Raw genomic sequence first — 21,616 nt, 5'->3', positions numbered from 1 at the left:
TTTTAAATTTGCCGCCATTATCTACTGATGGAATGGAAATGGCTTGCCTAGGGCTTATTACATCCATCTTAACGTTAACGATAGGAGACGACGTCGGGCTCGATGTCGGACCTGTTGACTCTTGCAAGGTTCTTTATCCAGTTCACGAAATATCAGATTATCGTTAACAACCCTTGAAATGTAAAAAAAATAGTTTAAATGCAAAAATACCGTACTTTGTCTCGAAGTGCCAAAAATATTTAATGTTTGATATTTTTGCACTTAAACAATATTTTTTACATTTCAAATATTGTAAACGATGTACTGATTCGTATTTCGTGGAACGGAAACGACCCTTTCAAGAGTCATCGGACCATGGATCATAAGCTCGGCGGCAGGATGGATGAAGCATTTAACTCGAATGGATCAATAGATGTTGCCATATTCTAGACAATGTATTTCCGACGAAAATAATTATTTGAAGTAAAATCTCTAATGTGTAGGTACGCGGACATTTTAGCAGTGGTAGCTAAAGTTTTATGTAACTTGTACATTTTTATATACTCCACTGGTAATGTTAGGTAGTTTAGTTTACTAATGTAGTTTTATAAGTGTCTTGCGTGTCTTGTGACTAACAATCTATGGATCTGAGGAATCTGAAAAAAAATTTTTTTTGCAGCAACGTTCTTCTTGACGGCCAGCGCGGTCCGCCGCTTCGCCTGGATATTCGCTTCCTGGCTCTTTGGTAGCTTGGCCCGATTCTAAGTCCCTGTTTCACAATGTCCAAGTAAAGTCCTAAGCTACTTGCCACTTATATGACGAATAAAGTCATCGTTGGCGTTTCACAATCTTCAAATAACCTTAACTGGTAGATAATGTGCTAAGTTTTGCAGAAAGTTATATCTGGCAGTTATTTTATTTGTTAATATCCATTTATTTTCGCACTACATTGAAGAATAAGTCACTTAATACAAAATATATATCCACAACAAGTTTCGTCAACGGCCTACCTAGCATCTATATATATATTTGTTAATTAGATATCCAATACTTGGACATTGTGAAACAGGCCCTAAGACATATTGTTTACTAAGGAAATAACTATTTAAAGTAAAACTAGTAACTACGCGGACATTTTAGCAACAGCAGCGGCGGCTAAGGCAGCAGCCTTCTTCTTGACGGTCCGCTGCTTCGCCTGGATCTTCGCTTTGTGACTCTTTGAGAGCTTGCGTTTCTTTGTAGCTTCGTTTGTTAAATAAAACTTCCAAACTTTTTAACTCCCCGAAAACCAGCTAGTATCCAGCTAGCTAGACAAAGTCACAAAACTAAATGTAACAGGGTTATCCACAAAATCGCGTCCATAGGACTTGGCGGTAACATTTCTGCCAACGCCAAATTTTTTTACAATTATTAATATGTTATTAAACGAAGTAATTTAGATGGTGCCATATTTTAAACAATGTATTTAGTAACGTGTACTGAGTGTTTATATATATATATATAATTAACTTTAGTTTATATTTATATTTATTTATACATGTTTAGAGTATTTTTATATTTAAGTTTAGTATTTATTGACTAAGTTTAGTTTACATAACGTCGTTGAGAATGCCAAATCCATAATGTGCTCGATTTTTTACAAATAGTTACCTAGATAAAAAATACATAAGGTATTATTTAGTTTGATAAAAACGCGCTCATACCGAATTTAGCATTCTCAACGACGATAAGAAATACGTCTTCTCCAGAAATATTTCTTATGAACAATATAAGTTAACTAAGGAAATAACTATTTAAAGTTAAAGCTAATAATGTCTAATGTCTACGCAGACATTTTAGCAGCAGCGGCGGCGGCTAAGGCAGCAGCCTTCTTCTTGACGGCGAGCGCGGTCCGCTGCTTCGCCTGGATCTTCGCTTTCTGGCTTTTCGAGAGCTTGCGTTTCTTGTTCGCTTCGTTTGTCGCTGCTGTAAACAAAGACTTTTTATTTGAAAGTTTCTAAATAACTTATAAAATTTTATAAGCAGATAGGTTTCGAAGTAAATAAGTAAGTAGTTCAAATCTCGCCCGAGTCAGCCCGCGCCTAGGGGCCCAGGCAACCTGGCATTTTTTTAAGATGGAGAAGGCGGCCCCGATAAATTTAGGGGGGCCCCCTGGAATTCCAAGAGCCATACCTACCAAGTGCCTAGGGGTCTCTAAATCGGGGCCTCAGGGCGTTGACTACAACTAGATACTTATAATTCAAACAGGGTTGCGGGAAAATATTTCTTCAAATGATTTTATGACTGCCTGTGTGTTTTGTGGCCCGCGTGAGGACTATATAGCCCAGCCCAAGCCCTCTCGCGCGTGAAAGGGGGCCTGAGGGCCTACCTCGAACTGCGTTCGACGTGTTGTCTCCCTGTCACAGTCACATACGAATTTGCAAGCGCGACAGAGAGGCAACACGTCGAACGTGGTTCGCGGTAGGCCCACTATGCCCAGCAGTGGGACGATACGGGTTGAATTGTTACTAATGACTGTACCTTGGTTGAGCGCGTGCCTGTTGGCGGCGGTGCGAGCAAGCTCGCCGAACGTGTTCGCGAGCGCGACGCCGAGCCGCGAGCAGTCGCCGCGTCCGGCCGAGTGCGCTCGGAGCGCTAGGGCCGCTAATCTGTTGAAACTTGAAAGTTAGTTATTTGTTTAACGAGGAAGCAAAAATGTTGTTTATCACCCGAGGAAACGGTATTAAAATAAACCGGCCAAGAGCATGTCGGGCCACGCTCAGTGTAGGGTTCCGTAGTTACTCTTCCGTCACAATAAACTAAACTGGAGCTTAAAGTATAGTAAATTTTTAACCAAGGGATGAAACGGTACCTTTCACCCGAGTTAAACAAATAGGCAAATTTGCATAATCAGTACCTAATTAAAGTAAGTCTTTTTACTATGAAGGGAAAACTTTTTGCGATAACTCAAAAACAGCTAAATTGATCATGTCCGCTATAGTTTTCATTTAATGTCTTTCTTAAGCTCTACTTCCACGATTTTTTTCATATTTTTTGGACCTATGGTTCAAAAGTTAGAGGGGGGGGACACATTTTTTTTTTCTTTCGGAGCGATTATCTCCCAATATATTCACTTTATCAAAAAATGTTTCTTGAAAACCCCTATTAGTTTTGAAAGACCTTTCCAACGATACCCCACACTCTAGGGTTGAAGCGAAAAAAAAAATTCACCCTCACTTTACGTGTAGGGGAGGTACCCTAAAAAAAAAAAAATTTTAGATTTTATTGTACGACTTTGTCGGCTTTATTGATTTATATATCCATGCCAAATTTCAGCTTTCTAGCACTAACGACCATGGAGCAAAGCCTCGGACAGACAGACAGACAGACAGACGGACATGGCGAAACTATAAGGGTTCCGTTTTATGCCATTTGGCTACGGACCCCTAAAAAAGTGGAAACTGGAGTAAGCTCAAAAGGCGAGGTTTTCAATTTTACTTGTAAGGCACAAGATGTAACTTAAGCTGAGTAAATAAATAAAAACACAATAGGTAGTTATAGTTTTACAAGGGGGCAAAGTTGTTGTTTAACCGCTCGTGCTAATATTGACACATGAGCAAGCGAAAGAATCTAAAATTGAACCAACAGCGTAGCGAGTGGTTCCAAAAGTGGAATTTTGACCGTTGCGTTGCGAGGGTTTCAAGGCACGATGGTTGCAAATTTTGCCACCGAATAAAACACAATATTTTTCACCGCACACACAAGAGGAAAATAGTAAAATATCAAACAAAACCAAACCAAATTAAATCCGTGAACATTATTAAATATTTATCATTCTAAAACATAATTAAAAAGTCAATTCTACCAGCCAATATAAGGAAACAACTCAAAATTTGCATCAAATTAGTGTGTAGATAAAATGCAACTTTTTTTATCTGTTTTTGAACAATGAAATGAGCCTTTTCCTGGGGGCTTAACACGCTAATATTATTAGTGATTTTGTATGTTAAATTACTAATAGTATTAGCTTTTATATTATTATGCAATAAACCCCTGTGGGGTGAAAATGTTTATTCGTCAAGTCACAGTTTAAACTTCGCCTACTTTTTAAAATCCTACTTTATCAATTCTGTGTTAAATGCCAATTACATCCACACTTTATTAGGGCTATAACCGCGAAAATCGAAGTTCGTCAATTAAAGACATTTTTCTCTGTCACTCTAATTAGGTCTTAATGAGAGTAAAAGTGAAAGATCCCCGCAATTTGCGGATTTCGGTTTTTGCGGGAGGCCCCCAGACCCGATTTCGGGCCCGAGAAAGATTATTTTCCCGTATCACCAAATATCAGCACATCGTTTACAATATTTGGAATGAAAAAAAAAAATGGTTCATATGCAGAAATATCAAACACTGAACATTTGTGGCAATTAGAGACAAAGTATTTACATTTCAAATATTGTTAACGATGTGCTGATATTCCGTGAAAAGGAAAACTATTATCAAGCCCGAAATCGGGACTGATTTTGGGCCCGATATCGAAAAGTGTGGAGTGGGCTCCACAGGGAGCTTGGAAAGCGATTGAGGGAGGCAACGGGAGACCCTCGCGCAGGCAGTTTTCTCGCGCAAAGGCTTGCCGTCGCGATACAGCGCGGGAATGCTGCCTGCGTGATGGGCACCCTGCCAAGAGGCCAGGGTCTGATTTAGGTATCTTTTGTTTTCTAGGTACGTTTAGTTTTAGTAGTTTTATTTTATAAGTAGTCACAAGGTTGCTAATCCAAATGAGAATGTAGGAAAGATAGTAAATTTAGATGTAAAGAAAAATCAAAACATTAGTACAATATATAAGTAACTGGGAATAAATGATTCAAATAAGTAACATAAGTACCTATATCTATGTTCGATACTAATTCTCTACGTTAGGAATTGTAATACAAATAAATTGGAGCGAAATTAGAGCTCTATTTTATTTGTAGTACAATTTTTAGCAACGAAAAAATACTTACTTGATATATATATTTGTTACTTAAATGTTTATGCCGAAAAAAAAAGTGTGGATGTAATTGGCGCTTTAGTGACAAGTGGAATACAGTACCTTCCAGCGAGGTCCTGCTGCTCCGTGTCCAGGTCGCAGCTGACCGCGGTCGCGTTCTTCGGCTTTGGCATCTGTGAAAGATACTACATTACACACGGTTATTTAGCTCTACTGAAGAAACGAAATAGAAAGAGAGAGAAGGGATGATAGAGTGCGATAGGGTGATTCCAGCCTAGTTAGAAAAATATTTTTCTGCCCTCCGGGCGGAAAGCGTCATCTTTGCTCCCGCTGCGCTAAACGAAGTTGCCGCTTTCCGCCTCCGTCGAGCAGAAAAATAGTATGCGCACCACGGGAGGAATCATAGGACATTCCATCCTGCGTGTTTGACAATTTTACACGCGGCACGCGATGTCCTACTTTTCCTCCCTTGGGACACAAATAACTGTTGGTTAGGAAAATGTCAGAAATAGAATTTGGTTCACCTGAGCCGGCAATGTATCGAAAATCGCACGCGATTTGTTGCAAGGTCTGTGGAGCCCATAAACTGAACAATTGACTGTTACTGTTTTGTTGAAACATAGGTAGTTCACAGTGTTTAAATAATCTAGAAACCGCCATTATAAAGCCGTAAATGCGGACATTTGAAAACACTTCAGAACAACCGCAAACCGTTAAACACGACATTAAAGTTATTTCCAGAATTCATGGTTTCCTTGAAATAGAAATGTGGGACATGAAAGTTATGTAGAGATGATCCCTGATACTAAATTGACAATTCTATTGTTTGATCTACAACGCATTCCATCGGTTCCATCCCAGGGCGGCTACCGGGAAAATCGAAATTCGTCAATTGCGGGCATTTTTCTCTGTTACTCTGATTACGTCTTACTAAGAGTAAAAGAGAAAGATCCCCGTAATTTGCGAATTTCGGTTTTCGCGGTAGGCCCCCAGAGCCTACCGCGAACACGGAAGTTTATAAATTGAGGGCATCTTTCTCTGTTACTCTATAGCCTGACCAGTAATATATAATCACGCGCCATATTGCGAAATTTCATTGGAACTAAAATTTTCATACTAAACTGGAGGCCTACCGCGAAAATCGAAGTTCGTCAATTGCGGGCATTTTTCTCTGTCACTCTAATTACGTCTTAGTGAGAGTAAAAGAGAAAGATCCCCGCAATTTGCGAATTTCGATTTTCCCGGTAAGCACTCTGAACTGTCACCCTATACATGAAAATAACAGCGCCCTTTTGACAATGGTCATATATTTCTGGTCCGGCTTTAATTAGGTACATACACCTTAATGAGGTGACCTGCGGTGGCAGCATGGTTGCATTTTTATCACTATGCCTCTCACTTTCGCACTTACATACTTGTTAGAACGTGACAGGCATGGTGACAGACGATAAGGGCTCCTCTACATAATGGCCCAGCGTAGATCTGTCTAAGGGACGCAGCTATGCGGTGGAATGAAATAGCAATATCTCTTACTCCCTCAAACGCATAAATGCGTACTTTGGACTGGCCTGCGCTTTTATCTATTTATATTTATCGCGAATTTTCACTCCTTATTCTCAACTGTGTTGCCATCTTTGATTAATCATGGTATTCATGGCAAACATTAGATATAGTTCAAAACGTTAGTAGTTAAAAAAAAGCGGCCAAGTGCGAGTCGGACTCGCCCATGAAGGGTTCCGTACCATTTATGACGTATTAAAAAAAAAACTACTTACTAGATCTGGTTCAAACCAATTTTCGTTGGAAGTTTGCATGGTAATGTATATCATATATTTTTTTTAGATTTTTCATTGTGTTATTTTAGAAGTTACAGGGAGGGGGACACACATTTTTTCACTTTGGAAGTGTCTCTCGCGCAAACTATTCAGTTTAGAAAAAAATGATATTAGAAACCTAAATATCATTTTTGAAGACCTATCTCTAGATACCCCACACGTATGGGTTTGATGAAAAAAAATTTTTTTTTTAATTTTTATGACGTATTAAAAAAACTACTTACTAGATCTCGTTCGAACCAATTTTCGGTGGAAGTTTGCATGGCAATGTATATCATATATTTTTTTTAGATTTTTCATTCTGTTATTTTAGAAATTACGGGGGGGGGGGGGGGGGGACACACTTTTTACCACTTTGGAAGTGTCTCTCGCGCAAACTATTCAGTTTAGAAAAAAATGATATTAGAAACCTCAATATCATTTTTAAAGACCTATCCATAGATACCCCACACGTATGGGTTTGATGAAAAAGGATTTTTTGAGTTTCAGTTCTAAGTATGGGGAACCCCCAAAATTTATTGTTTTTTTTTTCTATTTTTGTGTAAACATCATAATGCGGTTCATAGAATACATCTACTTACCAAGTTTGAACAGTATAGCTTTTATAGTTTCGGAAAAAAGTGGCTGTGACAGAATCGGACAGACAGACGGACATGACGAATCTATAAGGGTTCCGTTTTTTGCCATTTGGCTACGGAACCCTAAAAATGCCAATTAAAATATAGGTATGCAAAATTAAACAGATTTAAAAAAGGCAAATTTAGACTTTAAAATACCATGTGTATATTAGAACATTTGAATTTTTAGATCTGTTTTTCTGGACCTCGCTCTACAGTGGCGCCAACTGGTGCCCACAAAAACGGTAGCCCTCACGCAGTAGGCCCTCAGACCGACAATTCGATTGGGCAAGCTGTTCCAGGCTTACCGCGAACGCCGAGGTTTGCAAATTGCGAGCATCTTTCTCTTCAGATATTGAGCTTTCGTGTAAACTATACACACCTTGTAGCCACTGGGACACATCCCGAAGAGGTACTTCTCCAGCGTCTGTTTTAGTTCGTCGGCGAACATCAGCGGGGCGCCGGTGTTGACCTGAAAAAAAAATAGAATTAAAAAACGCTGGTGAGTTCATTTTGATTAAGAGGGGGTATAACGTAAGCCACAGGTACAAGGCCGTCGCCAGCTGACGGGCGGAGAAGCTCCCCGTTACCAGTGTGGATGAGGAGGAGTTCACACTGGTACCAAGAAAGAAGAAGGCGCGCACGGCGCCTCATAAGACTCAGTGTGGTATTATTTCTGTTTGACTCATTTCCTCAAAGGTTGACTGGAAGAGATCGCATACAGGAATAAGTTCGCCTTTGTTGTATTTAATTTACTCTGTAACTGTTTTTCGTGTTTTTATTTCTAGGTATGTACAATAAAGTATATACATACATACATACATACATATATGTGTTTTGTTATTGTAAATAAACTAAATGTAAAAAAAATAGGTAAGTAAGGATTATCAGAATCACCCCAAGCCCCCTAAAGTGCCTAAATAACCTCAAAATTTCAATTTTAGGTTGCTGAATCATTGCAATCTGTGATCCGCGCTAAAAAAGCAGTAACGTGTTTAATTCAGCGCAGACGCGTTATAGGTAGCTACATAAATATTAATAATGTGTTTGGCTCGATGCCAGATCGCGAAATTATCGAGAGGGTTGAGATGCGAGCCAATATGTTTGGATACTGGAAAGTTGTTGATACATTTTAATTATGACCTTAACCTCTTTTTTAGGGTTCCGTACCAAAAGGGTACAAAAGGAACCCTTATGGTACGACTCTGTCCGTGCGTCACATCACTAAATATCTCGAGAACCACTTAAGCTATCGATTCATAATCGATATATACATATAGGCTAAGAGACAGACTAAGATACTACTGAGAGAAGCTAAATAGTCACTAGAACTAATAAAACAAAGTCCCCCGCCGCGTCTGTCTGTCTGTATGTTTGAGATAAACTCATAAACTACTGAACGGATTTTCATGCGGTTTTCAGCTGTCAATAGAGTTATTCTTGACTTTAGGTGTATAATTTATTAAGGTTTTATGTAGGTAACCCGAGCGAAGCCGGGGCGGGTTGCTAGTTCTAAATAAATTAAGTTTTGGTGCGATGATGCAATGCACCAGCTTTCATCTCGTTAAGCTATTCACGTGTATTTTAACATCAACGAAATTAACTTAACTTTTTACAGTATACGGAAACATACCTTCATCAGATATATATCAAAGCGGCCATGGTGTTCAAAAATTTCTGATTATGCACCTTAACGTTAAGTTATTAAAATGCACTTATTGAAATCAAATGACACAAGCTACTTATACTAAGAATACTACAATGTTTTTTTTATTAGATATAAGACATTAATATATGTATTGTTCTTTTTTCTCTGAACTCTTGTATTAAATTCTAGACTGTAAATTGTTTGTTTATTCAATAAATTAATTAAAAAAAAACCTATTGATGATAGCGGCTTTGTTCAGATATTTGTGAGCACCTTGCCCGCTCCGATGTATCTGAGGGTGACTGTACTAACAGACACCCTTGACTCGATTGTTGGACCGTAAATCTTTGCGATATTTTTAATATTACAGAGATAATGAAAAAAAATACAAAAGCTGCAAGCTTTCGGAGCACCGATCCAATCGCTACTACCAACTATCGTACAGTCACGTCTGAATATATTGGTACAAAAAATGAGCCAAAAATATGTATGACACTACCTTAATATATGGGCAATAATTGAAGCGATATTTTCAGACGTGACCGTACATGTAGGTACGATATCTATATGTTGGGCTCCGGTACGATTTACGTTCCAAAGAGCATAAGTACGATAACCACGCAAAAGTACGATAATTTGCCCCAGCCCTTGGACGACACCACCCAACAAGTCTAGTATTTGAATCAAAATATGACACTTTCCTTTAGAAATAGGCTACAATTAGCACCTTTTGGGTGTTCGGCACCTTGGTCTAAGTCAAAAATGTCAACATTTCCTGTAAACCGTTTGGATCTATCACAAAAATGTCCAAATATTAAACTGATTTTTGCGCAATATAGACGAAAATTGTGTTAGCTTTGATTACATATTGATGATTTAAGCTTATTTTGGAAGAAATTTTTGGGGTTTTGCCTTTAACATAATAAAGTTGTAGTATCGCTAGCAGACGTTTCGCTTGATATAAATCACTTTGCGATAATGTTTACGAATTGTGAGTTCACAGCGTTTACGCTGAGTATTTATGAAGTATTTGTAAACATTTGGTTAATATACTGGTGATGACGCAATTAAGCCGTACACAGATTTTAAGTTTTCTGAAATGTGCGTTGGAAATATGAAATGTATGTGGTAATAGACCAGGATGACTCACGCCAGGGTCGGACATAAGGGATCCCACTCTTTCTGTTAATATTTTCTCATCACACTTGCTCGAAAAAGATCTTATTTCATGCAGGTGTACTAAAGGCCTAAGTATATTGTACCTGTGGGAGTTATGGATTGTGAAAAAAAAAACTATGACTCCCTACGGAGATATAACATTTTAAATTCGGTCACTAATTCATACAAACCATGTAGGTTTACTTTTAAAATACTGACGTTGATTTTAATATTTTTGTTTACGCTTTTAAAAAATATTTTCATTAATTTAATAGCCGTTAAAAACATTTTTACTCAATTTTCAATCGTGGCTGAATGCCAGGTAGGTCTGTGCCTTCGATGCCTACCTGTCAAACAATTACAATATGGCGGACTTATGTTTGAAATGTCAACTAATTTAAGAATGATTTCGCTTAAAATTTATTTTTTTCTTCGCAAGTGTGATGAAAAGCTTTGTGTGTAACTTCCTGGGGTAAGTATACTCGAGTCTTTAATTCCCTAGTGTCCAATATTTCACTTACCCTCTCTTTGCACAATGTACTAATACCTACGTGTGGTAGCCAACACGACCATTAAAGCGAGGCGCGAACGAAATATGTCTTAATCCAATCTCAAACATGAATGGATACTGTTGAATGCAGAAATTAACTCCACACCTGCGCTCGGCGATTAATTCTCGAATATCGCTGGAGCTGCCAAAAACAACACTCCGAGTACTCCGACACAGAGTCGAAAGATACTCAGAGGTAGGATAGCTCAGGATTAAACCATGGCCACAGAATAAATAATAGTACTATCGTACAGAAATTACACTTCCTACAAAATCGAAGTTTGACAACGATTCAGGGACGAATCGAGCTGCCCCTTTCTAATGTATAGTACATCCCTTTACCAACCCTAATAATTGCTCGGAGCAATGCTGAACCGAGAATGCCCGAAAGGAAGAGTGTCGCCCCACTGCTATGGTTTCAAAACAAGCCGATTTTTTAATCGCACACAATGATTCACACTAATTTATCGGGTATCCAACCTTGGACGTATGTTGTACCTCGTATACCGGTATTGAAATTAGATATTGCCTCTGTAGAGAAACCCAGAGAGATGTAATAGAGTTTAGGTACTCTCTCCAGGCGAGGCGAGTGTTATGCCTGCGAACCGAAGTCTACCAAATGTTGGTCAGGAGTAGTATTTATGGTAACTGATAAGGTAATGGCCACTAATGGCTGTCATTCGGATCTCCATAAGCGCGATGTAGAAAGTGCTAACTCCATCTGTTACAATCTTGCAGCACAATGTTGCCAATGACTGGAGACGCCACACCTAATACCGGAATTAATACCGGTATTGGACCATTTAAAAAGTTATTTTCATGTAAATGTGACTACTTGTTTGTCTATAAATAACGCAGTGTAGAATAAATAAGTATATAATATTATAGAATCGATCTATTATTAAAGTAAAATGAAATATTCGCAAACATCGCAGTCGTCATTTCATATTTTATTTATAAAACGATATTAAAACTTAATTTCAATTGCTGGCGGCTTCCTCGCACAACTTATCAGTATTGCGATACAACGAGGAAATGCCGCCAGCATCCTTGGTACAATGCCTCAAGGGCCTATTTTAGATTTTTTTTTTTTATTTCATTTTTTTTGTTTTTTTATTCATTATGTATATTGTTATTGTTACAGCACAACTCACGCGCGAGAGAAGCGACAAACTAGAGATCGAATGTCATTGTCACAAAATGACAGAATATCGCGACTTTGAACTAAAATCCGTAGCACAACTGCCCTTCTCGCGGATGTAAGTTAGTCAGGCTTTACATTCGTTCTGTTTATACGTGACATCTCAAAAATACTATTTTGTTATGCATTTTTTTCGAATTTTAAAACCGCTATTGTAAAGGTGGGAGCGTGCACGACTGTCACGCAACCTAGTGTCCGCAAGTCTAGGGGAAAACGTCAATTCACTACATCTTATAAAACTACTCCAAAACTAAAAACTACTGAACGGATTTTCATACGGCTTTCATAGAGTGATTCTTGAGGAAGGCTTAAGTATATAACTTGTTAAGGTTTTGTGTAAATTGTTTGAAATATAACGATGTTGTCGGAAAAAATCACGCTCGCTGGCCAGGAGCTTTCATCGAAAACGCTGCCTAATCCGTTTGAGCTATAACAACATAATGTATGGTGGGGTTGTTTCTCATTCATAGGTCTACAAAAACGTCCGCGATGTTAAATGTCTATCTTTTAAGGATAACTTACTATACATATTCGTAACCAGTTTCGTAACTTCTAGAAAAAGATCACGTAATATGTGGCATTTGCAAAGCTATTTACATGGATACATTATTAACAATTATCAAAATGAATACGTTAGTTATATTAAGCATTTCACACAGCTTACAATGGTCCCCGTTACACCATACAATTTAAATGAATATTTCAGGAGTAATCGTAAATCAAAGTTTCATTTCGAGCCATATAATTGTACGAAATGTTAAAGACGCTATCCGCAGTTAGTTCAAATTTTTACCACCTTATGCGCTGGGATCGCTTTACTTACCCCCACCATGCACTTCGCACGGTCCCACGCGGGCATTTTTCTCTGTTACTCTAATTACGTCTTAGTGAGAGTAAAAGAGAAAGATCCCCGCAATTTGCGAATTTTTCGCGGTAGGCCCCCTGAGGCCTTCCAGCCTAGCCAAGGTGACAATCGCTATTACTTCGACAACGAAACGCTTTGTATCTCTCTATCACTCTTCAATATTAGTGCGACAGTGACAGTATCGTTTCGATCGCTACGCAGCATAAGCGATTTGCATGTTGGCTACGCGACCTATTTTATTTTATTGGCTACTATTTTAGTTTTATGTTGGTAAAAATACTTACAATAAATTGCGGTGACAAAACGAGAGGCGATGACAATTTCATATCGCGAGGGGGCGTTCGAAAATTTGTAAACAAGTGGCACAACTTTTTATGAAAATAATAGTTGTAAAGAATAGATAGTGGCCTATTGTGTTTACCACTGTGGATAAAATAGGTATCTGTACTTTTTGGGTATGGTAAAGAAATGAACGCTTTAGAATTACGTCGCATAAAGACGATAAAACTTTTTTGGTTTGGATAGCGATTGATTCAAAGTTCAAAATGTTTTTATTTTGGTGAATTTTAAAAGTTTAAACTGACTTAGTAGCCATACCTATCTACCTATATTTTCGTAAGAGTCACATTTGATAAATTCATTAAAAATTTCAGTATAATTGGGTGGGTAGGAAACCCCTCTACTCCCCCTTAGTATAGAGAAATAAGTAAGCATAGAGTGCTCACTCCATACTTCAGTTTTCTTACCAAAACGCTTATTATTTTCGAGTAGTGGATTTATCAGTACCGCTACTTGACAATTGATGTCTTTAATATTCCTATATTCAATATTTCTGTCAATTAATAAATTGTGTTTTAATGTACATATGTATTTTGTTTTGTTAATCCTACTGTAGCCTATAGCTAGTTTGTAAGTGATTTAGTGCACCTGTTAAGCTTATAAATGTCTAATAAATAAATAAATGCACCAATCGGAGTATCGAAACAAGATCAAACAAGTATCAAAACAGAATCCTGTTCTCCGCCCTCGAACGATTTGCCAAAACCCTCGATATATTTAAAATTCAATAAAAACGTAGGAGCATACGAGTATGTCACCTTTCGCGCGACTAAAATATAGTTATTGTTTACGTAGACTGAAGTCAATGGCTTCTTTCTAACTGTGGATTATTTATATTGCAATCAACTACTTACGGATCTATTTAATTTAAAAATGCATTGTAATGTATTTATTTTGTTATTTTTACCCAACTGCTTTAAGTGATATAAAATTGTATAAAACTTTTTATTTTTCCCACTGGGGTAAATACACGAAAAATTACAATCTAGTTTTTTTGAAGTGAAAACTTCTTTAGCGGCGCTGTGCACTTTTTGTGATGGGGAAAAAATGTTATACTCACGTCAGGTGTCACGTGACCGTCAGATTGAAAATTCGTAAGACAATCAATCAATTTTTCGTGTTATGGCTCCATAAAGGTGTTGATGATTCTGCCAATGTCGAGGTTGTAGGTATATGAATCTTATCATATTACGGTCATAGATAGAAAATTCGTAAGATGGACAACGTGACATCATGGTGACGTGCAAATTGAATGTCATCGAAGCCTGGTTATATGAAGTGTGGAATTTAAATTATCAACAATAATAATTAAAATTATTAATTATTCCACACCCCATACCTGGTTACTTTTGAAAAATCGTATCTCATTCAAGTGTGACATTTTATTTTCTTCATAATTAAAGTGCTGTCATAACGGTTAAAGAGGTTTAATCTTTGTTAATTGTGTTGTATTGTATCTTTGTGTTGTTGGGTGTCCATGATTGTAACTAGATACTTAAATTGTTCCTTACCAAAAAGTTAAATAACAGAAAAGAAGCGTGATTGTTTTACTTAATATGATGGTGAACGATTCATTAACATTTACTGATTGTGTAGGCTGTAAACCTGCTCACGTCTCATGAATTACTCTGTATAGGTTATACAGGGTCACCTTAGCCAATGGACAAACCCTGAAATCCCACGTAGGGTTACTTCTCAGGAATGCTCTGACGTTAATATTTTTTTCGAACAAAAGTTATTTGCAATAATCGACAACAAAAAGAAACACACTGTGTTAATCTTTGGCAGTGTTTTTGACAATTTGTTCGAAATATTTAATAATGATGACATTTTTCAAAACTCAGAAGCTTATTTGTGTCATAACATAAATAAAAAAGGTAAAATAATCAAAAAGGTTGAAGAAGGTCCCATACTATTCTTTGAGGATATTACCCTAGGAGCTACTAACACATACAGGCTGCTCCAAAGTAAATAACCGGCCAAGAGCATGTCGGGCCACGCTCAGTGTAGGGTTCCGTAGTTACTCTTCCGTCACAATAAGCTAAACTGGAGCTTAAAGTATAGTAAATTGTTAACCAAGGGATGAAACGGTACTTTTCACCTGAGTTAAACAAATAGGCAAATTTGCATAATCAGTACCTAATTAAAATAAGTCTTTTTACTATGAAGGGAAAACTTTTTGCGATAACTCAAAAACAGCTAAACTGATCATGTCCGCTATAGTTTTCATTTAATGTCTTTATTAAGCTCTACTTCCACAATTTTTTTGGTTCAAAAGTTAGAGGGGGGGGACACATTTTTTTTTCTTTCGGAGCGATTATCTCCGAATATATTCACTTTATCAAAAAATGTTTCTTGAAAACCCCTATTAGTTTTGAAAGACCTTTCCAACGATACCCCACACTCTAGAGATGAAGCGAAAAAAAAAATTTCACCCCCACTTTACGTGTAGGGGAGGTACCCTAAAAAAAATTAAATTTTTAGATTTTATTGTACGACTTTGTCGGCTTAATTGATTTATTTATCCATGCCAAATTTCAGCTTTCTAGCACTAACGACCACGGAGCAAAGCCTCGGACAGACAGACAGACAGACAGACAGACGGACATGGCGAAACTATAAGGGTTCCGTTTTATGCCATTTGGCTACGGAACCCTAAAAAGGTAAAATAATCAAAAAGGTTGAAGAAGGTCCCATACTATTCTTTGAGGATATAGGGACCGTGCGCGTTGGAGGGTCTGCCATCTTGTGGCCTGAATCGGAACCAAAAACATGTACATTTACACGTCAAGTGTTTTCTTGTGCATAGTAGGTTCTGCCATCTTGTGGGCTACATCGGAACAATAAACATCACATTTACGCCTCGCGCCAAAAATCTGACGGCTCCCGTGCTGCCTCCTACAGTTCATGCACGCTCCCTATTACCCTAGGAGCTACTAACACATACAGGCTGCTCCAAAGTAAAAATTGGTAATTTGTTAATTTCTTCGAAACCGCTACACCGGCTGTTATGATACTTTGTACACTGGTTCTAAATACCCTAATGCATTATGTTCAAGCATGCTGTAGCGACATAAAAACAGCTAATTTGGCCTAGTAGCCCCTTAAAAACTAGCTTAAATCTAAAATAGGCCCTTGAGGCATTATTCCAAGGATGCCGGCTTTCCTCACTGTATCGCAATGCTGATACGTTGTGGGAGAAAGCCGCCATCGCCAGCTCTTCGGTCACGGGTTACGTCAACCAGACGCTTAGCGATTTCTGCAAAATACTTGTGCGCGCTGGGACCCCATGGACCTAGAGTTTCAACGCCAAATGGTACAAAATACAAACTAAATGGGATGCAGTCCATCTGTTTAAGCCCTCACACCCTCAGCCAATTAGAAAATTGAGTGAAAATGACCACAAATCGGACACTCGACATTATTATATTTTAGTGCGTCTTCATATTAATATTTGTTTTAAGCAAAACATAACCGGAATTAAATGTGTTGGATATTAATAGATTTGGCAACAAACTACTTGAAGTGGCTCAAAAAGCAGTCCATATTATATTAGGTCAAGAGCAAGCGACGCAATAATCATAAAGAGTTTTCATTTCTCATGTTCTGAGAGTTGTTGTTCTAAAAAGTGTGCAGAAAATGATAAGTACGTTTCTGCTCTAGAGCACTGTACTTTATAAGTTTTTGCTTTTTACCAAGACCACGTTTCAAAAATAAAACGCAAAATAAAATATCAAAGGAAAAGTTGTTCACTAGTCTTAATATGATATTTTCCCGAAGTTTCTATTGTGGGGGCCCCTCTTTTGTGGAGGCCCGGGGCTGTAGCCCCGGTCGCCCTCCCCTAAATCCGGCCCTGTTAAAAACCAAGCGACAAACGAAGATTTCGTTATATTTTTCGCGGTAGGCCCTCAGTACCGTCACATACGTAGTACGGGTACAGCGGATGTCATTCCAAGTGTAGAGCAGAACCCAACTGGGGAATTTACTCAACCTTACAGAAAACCTCAGCCAAATAACACTAGACCCTACTCATAGTGTTGTGTTCCTGCCGGTGAGTAAGGTTGCAAGAGCTCAACGAGGGTGCGAAAAGTGTTAGGATCGGCAACGCGCATGTAACTCCTCCGGAGTTGCAGGCGTACATAGGACGGAGACTGCTTTCCATAAGGCGGGCCGTATGCTTGTTTTCCACTGACGAAGTATAAAAAAAATATCGAAAATTGGTTCAACATTGCCTACAGGGGCTACCGGGCTTGGACAGTATAGACAAAGAGCATAAGTATAGACACTTGAGCTGACAGTGACAGAGAAAGGTAGGTATATGTTATTTCGTTGCCCTTCTTTGTTAAGCTTTTGTTTCACGATTTTTTTATTTTATTTTTTGACCCATGGTTCATAAGTTAAAGGGGGGAGACTTTTTTTTTCTTTGTTGTCCAAAAAATGGTTTTTGGTCTTTTTGGAGACCCTTATTATAGATCTATCCAACGATACCCCACACTATTGGGACAAAGGAAAAAAATCACAAAAAATCTATTTTTATGGGAGGCACAGTAATTTTTTTTAAATAGTTTTTATTTTAACGTTCTATTGCAATGCACGATATATGTATCCATGCCAAATTGCAACTTTCTAGCACTAACGAATACGGAGCAAATCCGCGGACGGACGGACGGACGGACATGGCGAAACAATAAAGGTTTGTAGGTGACTACGGAACCCTAAAAGCGGCCAAGTGCGAGTCGGACTCGCCGATTAAGGGTTCCGTACCATTTATGACGTATTAAAAAAACTACTTACTAGATCTCGTTCAAACCAATTTTCGGTGGAAGTTTGCATGGTAACAACATTTTCTTTTTACTTTTATCATTCTCTTATTTTAGAAGTTACACACATTTTACCACTTTGGAAGTGTCTCTCGCGCAAACTAGGTATTCAGTTTAGAAAAAATATAAACCTAATATCATTTTAGAAGACCTATCTATAGATACCCCACACCCCACCCTTTAGGCGGGGCAAGACGGGTTCGTATTGAGACAGTTTCGTTTTTGGGCCCGAATCTGAGTAAGCCCGACTCTGTAGAGGCCAGATTCGCCATAGGTATCTTTCTGAACAAAACAATATCGACATACGACTTATGATATAGAAGTCACTTTCTTTTTAAAACAATTTCTGAGTAGGTCAGATTCGTATATGGTCCCGTGACATGACAGTAATACGTCTGATTGGTAATAAGTTGGGATCGGATTTATGCAGTTTCTTATCTCATCCGATTAGCAACGATTCGATTAAAATATTAAGCAGATTCTTTTAATGATGAATTCTGGAAATAACGCTTTCTTATTAGGACAGATTTTATGTATATTTAATTTCGAAAAGGCCAGGTACAATCAGCAGATATCTGAGATACTGGCCACTTTAAGATTAAATATGATAAAGTAATTAATAGATAGTTCTTAATGACAATGTCACAATGGTTATGTGATTTTCTGACCTACTCAGAATCCGGCATTATGAGAATCTGAAGAGCTAGGAATTTGAGATCTTAATAACCTGACATCTTAGGAACTTGGATAACTAATAAAATGCTCTATACATTATCGAACTTACTCAGAATCAGAATTAAATAGAAACTGGCAACATTAGAGTCATACTTACTCAGATTTTGGCCTAAAACTCAACTGGTTTAATACGAACCCGTCTTGCCCCGCCTAAAGGATTTTTTCCTTTTTTCTGTTATTGTGTGATAATCTTAATGCGGTTCACAGAATACATCTACTTACCGAGTTTCAACAGTATAGTTCTTATAGTTTCGGAAAAAAGTGGCTGTAACATTCGGACGGACAAACAGACATGACAAATCCATAAGGGTTCCGTTTTTTGCCATTACGGAACCCTAAAAACGAACTATAGTATGGTCAAGCTACCATCAATAGGTGAACTTTTTTTTTCAACCAGCGGCCAGCCCATGCCGGATAAGTTCACCCGATATTCGCTCGATTCAGCAAATTTCCGACCTTCACACGTTGGACAGTGTTATTTTCGAGAATATTTATATAAATCCTCAAATAAACGAGTTTCCATTTATTTACGTCCGTGTAATACTCATAAACATTTGTGACAACAGTAATAAAAGCTTTTTTTGTTCCGCGAATATAATGTGATAATATTAATTGTGATGATTTATGATTTGCGTAGGAAAGTTTTTTAAATACTTAAAGGGTGTCTATAATTACAAAAAGGTTTTAATATTACAGATGTCGCTGTTCTGGTATACCTAGTTTTCTCTGAAATGACTTCAACAGAAAAAAAAACAATATTTTCCAAAAAAATACATCATCTTAAAATAATGTAGTACTTATTATACTATAACTTAGATTTGACGTATTACTTAATGCTGAACGGTGCATGCATTTTACTGGTTCTAGTTCTAGCCAAGAATAATGATGTTAAAACAATTATTTCATTTTCCAAATAATACATTCGAATGAAAATATATAACCGTGAAAATTCTAAAATTAAAATAAATGTTAAAAAATACCTTAACGGTCTGTTTAGTCTCTCCAACAGGCTCCGTCAATTCCGCCGAATCCTTCGCCATGACATCCGCACAAATAAATACCAATAAAATCAAAGGCGGCAATCTCAAGCCCATTTTCAACGCCATCATTATAAAAAAATCACCTATTAAATATAAATTTTAATAACACTATAATTGCAGTTGTTCCAAACAAAAAAGTATTTTACGAAAAATATATGTTGCGAAAAGCGCGGTAAAATTGCGATCTCAATGGCGGCCTCCAGCAGACTGGAGGTGGAGGTGCGTTCGAAAACCGATAGACTGCAAGACGCGGGTATTTTTAGACGCATCGATGGGGCGTGATGGCGTGCGTCAATAAACGTGAACTTTGATGTTAAACGTGTTATTTACGCCGGCCTGCTGAATAATATGACTAATGCTGACAATCGAGGTGTTCCTTGGTTTCATGTTGCTTTATTAAATACAGTTCAAGCTGAAATCAAAACTACCTATTTTTTTTTTAACTGCCAAAAATGTCTTCTATCATTTTGAAAAAACATTATGCTGGATCGATTTCTATGAAACATAGCCAAGAACCACAGCAAGGAAACTAGCTTTCATGTGAAAAAAACGCATCGAAATAGATCCAACCGTGGAGAGCTACGATGCCACAAGCAGATAGACAGACAAACAGACAGACACGTGGACGTTAAACATCCCTATTTTTGCGTCGGAGGTTAAAAATGCAATTACGGAGACAAGTGGGCAGTTCGTAGCCAAGAAATACATCCCGCTAAAATATTTGGAGCATGCGAATCTGGGAAATTGCCTTCACCTAGTTCACCTTATAAATAAAAGGCATTTATTAAAGGTCACTGCATGCAGTCGACTTTATTTTTAGAGTTCCGTTCGTAGGTATCCAGAGGGCACCCAAACAAACAATAATTTATTCGCAGTAAAAGGGTAAAGACTACATAGGTATGTTAGTGTAAAAAAAAAGTATGTTTCACCTTTTTCAACTGTTTTAAACCTGAGTTTTAAACAGTATGCAAATGTTACAAAAGACATTCAAATCCTTAGGATAACATACACAACTTAGTCTAATGCGACAAATGGTAACATAACATCAGTAAAAAATAGAGTCAGTAATATAGAGAGAAAGAGTCAGTTAGATTCAGATTAGAATTAGAAGACACTAAGTACTAATAAGTAATAATATAACACATCACTCCATATGGTTTATAAAATCATTTACAGTATAAAATCAGTGAGCCAATCTATATCTCAGTTTTTGAGTAAATTCTTTGCCCTCGATTGCTTTTATTTGTACTGGTAATTTATTGTATATTATAAATATTATAATATTCGCATTGTAAGCGTTCTGTAAATGTCAGTCATGCAGCGCGGTTGATTTAAAATATTTTTGTATTGTGGTCTAGCACAACTATATATATCAGAAGTCAAAACGTTTAACATAGTATTTTAGAAACCTTTTAACAAAATTACAAAATTTTTAGAATGTAAATACATGCTAAAGGTTAAACCTTGTGTCCGATATACTCCTCAAATTAAGCTCTTCTGATGAAGAATGAAAAACTCCAGGATAGTACTATCGTATTTTTTTTTATTAACTTGATAACTATATACAGTATCGTTGATGTATTTTATATATTATCAAAAATACATCAACAATACTGTATATAGTTATTAAATTAATAAAAAAATACGATAGTACTATCCTGGAGTTCTTCATTCTTCATCAGAAAAGCTTAATTTGAGGAGTATATCGGACACCTTGAACTCTTTAAACAATGGTCTACAGCTACTGCTAATTTGAGCGTTACGTATTGCACGAACTCATTTTTTTTGTAATTTGAAGGCTCTTTCCACATCCACAGAGTTACCCCATAGGATGAGACCATAGTTGAGAATAGATGAGAC

At 37.4% G+C, this 21,616-nt stretch overlaps 1 protein-coding gene across 2 annotated transcripts; it reads right to left on the bottom strand.

The window, feature by feature from the left end:
* Positions 1–1,413: 1,413 nt before the first annotated feature.
* Positions 1,414–20,236, bottom strand: LOC133531479 (uncharacterized). 2 transcript variants are annotated; one of them, XM_061869729.1, is made up of 5 exons: positions 19,697–20,236; positions 7,783–7,872; positions 5,051–5,133; positions 2,500–2,627; positions 1,414–1,944 (listed from the first exon to the last, which is right to left on the bottom strand). In XM_061869729.1, the coding sequence occupies exons 1-5, from the start codon at positions 19,823–19,825 to the stop codon at positions 1,802–1,804; spliced, it is 573 nt and encodes a 190-aa protein (XP_061725713.1). In that variant the 5' UTR covers positions 19,826–20,236; the 3' UTR covers positions 1,414–1,801. The 2 variants fall into 2 exon arrangements, with proteins under 2 accessions (XP_061725713.1, XP_061725712.1); XM_061869728.1 differs by having other exon boundaries at positions 5,051–5,121; positions 19,697–20,211.
* Between the last annotated feature and the right edge of the window lie 1,380 nt (positions 20,237–21,616).

This window comes from Cydia pomonella, chromosome 25, assembly GCF_033807575.1.
Source record: "Cydia pomonella isolate Wapato2018A chromosome 25, ilCydPomo1, whole genome shotgun sequence".
NCBI lineage: Eukaryota > Metazoa > Arthropoda > Insecta > Lepidoptera > Tortricidae > Cydia > Cydia pomonella.
Note: the sequence above shows the minus strand (reverse complement) of the source record. Positions and strands in the feature narration are given on the sequence as shown.

Bases quoted from the DNA above. Each gene is read 5' to 3' on its own strand.
- LOC133531479 (XM_061869729.1), bottom strand. From the start codon at position 19,825: ATGATGGCGTTGAAAATGGGCTTGAGATTGCCGCCTTTGATTTTATTG. The intron at 7,873-19,696 runs GTATTTTTTAAC...TTTTTTTTTCAG, and splicing joins AGACTAAACAGACCGTTAAG to GTCAACACCGGCGCCCCGCT. The intron at 1,945-2,499 runs GTACAGTCATTA...CTTTGTTTACAG, and splicing joins CAGGCACGCGCTCAACCAAG to CAGCGACAAACGAAGCGAAC.